Source organism: Macaca mulatta, chromosome 5, assembly GCF_049350105.2.
Source record: "Macaca mulatta isolate MMU2019108-1 chromosome 5, T2T-MMU8v2.0, whole genome shotgun sequence".
NCBI classification, from domain to species: domain Eukaryota; kingdom Metazoa; phylum Chordata; class Mammalia; order Primates; family Cercopithecidae; genus Macaca; species Macaca mulatta.
Genome location: NC_133410.1, coordinates 155,708,328 through 155,714,451, shown reverse-complemented (window position 1 = coordinate 155,714,451; position 6,124 = coordinate 155,708,328). Strand labels below are relative to the sequence as shown.

Genomic DNA, 6,124 nt, shown 5'->3' with positions numbered 1-6,124 from the left:
AGCATTTATCATTTAGATGTCAATAATTATTTCTAATTACTAGCTGTACTAAAACATGAAAACAATATTGGAATATAATTGCACAAGAGAGATTCTTAACTAATGACTCTGTATTGGTGAAATTCCAAAGTGGGACCTGAGGAGAAGGTTCATTCATTCTAGGCATGATTTATTAAGAGGGTCCCAAGAACAGCTGATAAGGCTTCAAGTTTGAGGATTCTCTAGCTGTGGGTCCATGCCTATAGGATTCCTGGCAATTATAAAATGAATATGAAGACTTAACCAGCATTTAAATTAGTTTACCATTTTGCTATGGTTTTACAAATTCAATATAGACTATAAATTAATATGAAAGTCCAGTAAAGTCAATTTCCAAATTTAAAGACATGGTACTGGGTTATTCTTATACAAATGAAAAAGATCCTCCCCGGCCCCTTCCCCGTATATGTAGCTTTTTGACAACTGGCAAATACCTTTTTCTCTTCCCATATATCAGCACTGTTCACTGTTAAGATTTTATCTCCTCCTATCTTTTAATCCCAACTCTTTTCCTCTTCCTGCTTTGCTCCTTTCATCTCAACCCTATGACAAAATCTTCATAGGTTGGCTACTGTCTTCTATGCACTGTTTCTTTGTCCCTGCTCCTAATCCATAAGCAGGGACGCTGCTGAGCAACATAAGCCATTTCTTCCCTTCCGTCCTCCTCTGGGCTTACACACACACACACACACACACACACACACACACCCCTTTGGTTTAATATATCGCCAAGCTGAATGCAGCTTGAAGGTACAGTGGTTTCTTGCATACCTTATGGGTTTAAAAGCCATAGCATACATGGGAGTTTACTGCCTATACTGCAATTTGATTATCATGTCCGATAAGTGTCAGGCAGCTGACTAAATGGTTCTCATTAGCATAACTCGACCTTTCTGCATTTGTGCAAAGCCTCACTCTATCTTTCAAAGATAGATTTAAGTCAGCAGTTCAACCAACTGGACATGTGCATTATGCAAATGTTAAAAATTAGTTCCAACTCCTTGAGAGTGTGCCTCCTTTAAAAACCTTAAGCAGCTTATAGTAACATTTAACATTCCTTAAAACCAGAGGGATGTCTAATCCGTGACACCAAACTACAAGTCTAGACCTAATCAAGAATTCAGTTTTAGCTGAGAGATATTTTTTCCCTATGAGGAATTTATTCATTTGAGTTTAGTGAATTAAGTTTCAGAAAAACTGGAAGAATGTATAATAGATATGATTTTGATGATAACAGTATATTTCATCTGCTTTATATCAAATATGAAACATTTCCCATACTTAAAAATAGGATAACATTTGTTTTAAATGATATTTTTCATAGACTATCACAGGCTACATATGCCTGTTATTATAAAAATTATATACATAATTGTATTGTAGTTGAGGGTGTGAATGTGTCTATACATTTTACATTGTGAATGAAAGACAGAATTTCTGGTCAATTAATTAAAAATAAATGTATATTCAGTGATTAGATTGGTAAAAGTATTAAAGTATTATAAGTGAAAATGCAAATTGTCACGAGTTAGCCAAAGGAAATGCTTCAGTGGAATGAAAAACTGGCAAAAAGGTGTATTTTGCATTTCTCCTTGCACTCGAAGTGGTGCGTAGAGGCACACCACTTACAAGATTTGCCATTTATTCCTGATACCCACATGACACGAGGTGTGTATGAGGTTGGGCGGCCTCAAAATATGCTTGCAGAGGTAAGAATACTGACAAGACCAGAAACTGTGGCATTATTAAATCATAAACCACACTCAGGGAGGAGTGCACATTTGTTTTCATTTTGTAATGCAAGCAGAAAAGAATTTTACTCCTGAATCCCATATATCTATTAATAGATGAAAAGTATGTTGTTTGTAGGTAAGACAAAAAGATAAGATAGGAAAAAGGATCAAAACATTTCTAACAAGATTGAAAGCTGATGGATACACATAGCCATTATCTTCAACAAATCAATTAGACTAGTAGAAGGTGAAATCATTAGTAACCAAACTAGTAAATTATAAAACATCTAGGGTATTGTAGCTATTATTGAAACCTGTACGGCAATTGTTTTACAACATTTTTGAGTTTGATATGGGCTCATTTTTTTTTAAATAACAGATTTCCAAAAAATAAATTGAAGGAAAATATGCTGCTAGAATTACTGCAATTGCCACATCCTTGAAAAACAAGAAAGCCTGTAAAATGTATAAGGTTAGTATCAGAGAAAAATAATGAATTTCTTTCTATTCGTATTTGGGAAGAGAAAATACCTTGTCCCTACTCTAAGAGGAAAATGACATTCTACTTTGGTCACTATTGGATTTCAAAATAGCTTACTTTAAATGAAGCTCCATGCAGAAATAGGGCTAGAGATTTGCTAGTTTTAAGAAATGATAACACATAGATTTTACCAAAGAAGAAAAAATACCTTCAATGGAAAAAATAAATTTAGTAAAGCCTGAGCCATTGTTTTTTGAGCTCTATGAAAATAAACAATCAAATCGACAGTTTCACTTTGCAACTGATTACTTAAATACATTCATGACACCGTAAAGAAAAGGTAAAATAAAGAAATCGGTAGTGTATCTGTGTGACTAAATATTGAATGTTTTTATTTTTTGAAAATTTTTAGATGATAAGAATAAATACAGGATCAAATGTAAAACCACACATGTAAAAACATTAGTAAGTGGTTTAACACAATATGTATTAAAATGAGGCCGGAGAAAACTTGCATGCAAAGTGATGACACACAGGCACACACAGGTTGCATTTCCAAACAAACTTGACACAGTGAAGCAAATGAAAGGAATGAATTCTCACTTAAAGTTAACATTTTATAAATCAATTTTTTTAACCTCATAAAAACTGATAAAAATGTCTTTCTTATTCTTAATTTACACCAAAACCCAATAAAGTGCATTAAAAGACTTTAGAGAAGTGAAAAAAAAAAAAAAAAAAAGACATTCGTCAGGCAGTAAGCTTTCCTTAAAACTATGGTGATTACTACGTGACATGCTAGAATGTCACATGGCTTACTATTAATTATTAATCATTTGCTATAGACCTGTAATTTTTTAAGCTTTTCCAGACCTTGGTCTTCTTCAAAATGACAAAAAATATGAATGATTCACTCCTTCTGCTCATAGGAGACAGATATCAGATAAAATAAACATTTCTCCAGAATATCAGAAGGGTTAGTTTTACATCTTATGAGATACCAATGAACTCAGTGAATTTTATTCATCTAAGATAAATTAATAATTCATACTAAAATATTAGTTATAAACATTAAGATTAGAAAATGACAAACTATAAGTCTGTAGACATCCCGAAACCCTTTTCTATTAAAAGTCTTTCAGAGCTCTTCTCTTTCCTTCCTGAAAAATTCAGTCCTAAATCATGAAGTGGGACAGAACAAGGCAAGCATCTGAGGTATGTGTGTGTCAGAGAGGGACTGCAGTGGCACAGAGCCTAAGCAGATTGAAGATGGTCCACAGTAGGGTGTCCAATGTCAGAATCCATGCAGGCTGGAAAAGGCATCCCTGCAGGGGCAGACTGGTGAGTTTGAGCCTGATCAGAGTTTGGAGGATGTCCATGCAGAGGGACAGAGGTAAGTTGGCAGAGAGTATCAACCCTGAGCAGGGTGAAGAGTGAGTCCATGTGGAGGTGAAGCTGGAGTAGGACAGGAAGAGAAACTCTAAGGAGGGTGGCCTGGGGTGGGATGTCAGAGCTCAAGCAGGGAGAGGAGAGTGTCCTTGTTGGAGGTGGCCTGGTGGGAGGTGACCCAAGCAGGGTCAGGTGCGGTGCCTCACAGTGATGTGATGTGAGCTGTCAGAGTCCGAGCAGGGAGAGGAACTGTCTACATGGAAGGAAGGGCAGCTCAGAATGTGGAATCATAGCTATGCAGAGAAGAGGAGGCAGCCTCGCAGGAGAGGACTGATGTCAGATTACATACAGTGGGATGGATCAATTACATAAATACATAAAAAGTAATTGAAGGGCTGAGCACGGTGGCTCACGCCTGTAATCTCAGCACTTTGGGAGGCCAAGGCAGGTGGATCACAAGGTCAGGACTTCGGGAACCAGCCTGGCCAACATGGTGAAACCCCGTGTCTACTGAAAATACAAAACAAATTAGCTGGGCATGGTAGTGGGTTCCTGTAATCCCAACTACTCAGGAGGCTGAAGCAAGAGGATTGCTTGAACCTGGGAGGCGGAGGTTGCAGATTGTGCCACTGCACTCCAGCCTGGGTGACAAAGCGAGACTCCATCTCAAAAATTAATAAATAGATACAAATAATTGAGACAGATTTCTCACTTTTGGAGAAGGGAGTTAGAAATACAGAAAGGGAGGAAACTAGAATAAGCCCAGTTGTTAGATTGGATATGTAATGTCCATGTGAACTCCTGGTCTCTGATAGATAATAGATAGGAAGATGGATAAATAGGTAGATACACAGAAAGATAATTAAAAATATAAATGTACAGATATGGAAGTTATCTGTGTATGTATTACATACATATATTTTCTAGCTTTCCCTACTGAGAGGGGTGGAAGCAGTGACACTCCAATAGCAATAAACACACCTAACACTCACATCTTGGCTTTTAAATACCATTTTCCATGCAAAAGAGCCAGGGCTCCTTGAGAAAATAGCTAATTTCAAGGATGGGGCAGGGAAAATATGAAACAGGACATCGTGTGCCAGAAAGTAAGGATGTGCTATAAGGATGTTGGGAACAAGTCAAAAGGAAATAGAAATGAGCTTAAATTGGCTTCTTGTAGCCAAAGTTGGGACAATTTGAGCATAAAAATAATGATAGTAATGGGTTATAACCCACTAAATGAAATAGGAAATTCATTTAGGTATAAATACATTTACGAATAAATAGAAAATTTGGAGAGAAGCAGGATATTTACATAGTTTCAAAATATTTCTGCACAAAATAATTGTTAATTTCTAAGGATAAAGGAAGAATTTTGTAATGGAGAAGCTTTGCAGATACCACTTCACTCAAGAAATCAAAGTAAACATCATTAGTAATGGGACTAATAAAAATGACTTGTAATCTGGTAGAATTCAGTGAGAACATGTTGTCACCTCTGAAATATTCTTGCCAAAAAGGCATAGTCTGAATTTAATCAAAAAGAATTACTGAACAAAGCCAAATGGAGGGACATGCTACAAAGTAACTTGTCTGCAATGTTTCCAGTGTCAAAGTCAGGAAAATCAAGGAAAGACTGCAAATCTGTTCTAGGCTGAAGGGACTAGACAACTGAGGGACATGACAACCAAATGCATGATTCTGGATTGGATCTTTTTTTTTTTTTGGTTCCCAAGTTTTATTCAAGAACTCATACAAAATATTCCAGATAAATGAAATTTAATCCTCATCTTCCTCCTCTTCTTCGTCCTGGTTAATCTGGAAGTAACATAATTCACTACTCTCTTTGCTGTTAGCAACTACGCGCAACCAGTCACGTAGATTATTCTTCTTCAAATATTTTTTGATGAGATATTTCAAATACCTTTTGGAGAAAGGCACCTCAGATGTCACGGTGATCTTGCTCTTGCTCCTTTCAATAGTCACCACCCCTCCACCAAGGTTCCCAGCTTTTCCGTTCACTTTGATCCTTTCTTGCAAAAACTGCTCAAAATTGGCAGCATCCATGATTCCATCTTCTACAGGGAAGGTGCAATCAAGAGTGAACTTCAGAACCTGCTTCTTTTTTTTGCCCCCCTTCGCCACAAGTTTTTTCCCTGGAGCCATGGCCACAGCAGAGTTAGAAAGGGCTGGATTGGATCTTTTTGCTCTAAAGTGTATCATTGGTGAAATATACAAAACTTAGATGGCATTTGAGGATTAGTTGGTACTATCACTGTGAGCTATCATGGTTAATATCCTAATTAGATCCCACTTGTCAATTTTGACTTTTGTTGCCATTGCTTTTGGTGTTTTAGTTATGAAGTCTTTACCCATGCCTATGTCCTGAATGGTATTGCCTAGGTTTTCTTCTAGGGTTTTTATTATTTTAGGTTTTACAGTTAAGTCTTTAATCCATCTTGAGTTGATTTTTGTATAAGGT

The 6,124-nt window shown here is 36.6% G+C and overlaps 1 protein-coding gene across 1 annotated transcript; it reads right to left on the bottom strand.

Annotated features, from left to right (window-relative positions):
• Nucleotides 1-5,355: 5,355 nt before the first annotated feature.
• Nucleotides 5,356-5,831, bottom strand: LOC703794 (ribosomal protein L22-like). Its single transcript, XM_015139288.3, has one exon. The coding sequence runs from the start codon at nucleotides 5,806-5,808 to the stop codon at nucleotides 5,422-5,424; it is 387 nt and encodes a 128-aa protein (XP_014994774.2). The 5' UTR covers nucleotides 5,809-5,831; the 3' UTR covers nucleotides 5,356-5,421.
• Between the last annotated feature and the right edge of the window lie 293 nt (nucleotides 5,832-6,124).

Excerpts from the sequence above, each read along its gene's own strand:
- LOC703794 (XM_015139288.3), bottom strand. The coding sequence starts at position 5,808 with ATGGCTCCAGGGAAAAAACTTGTGGCGAAGGGGGGCAAAAAAAAGAAG.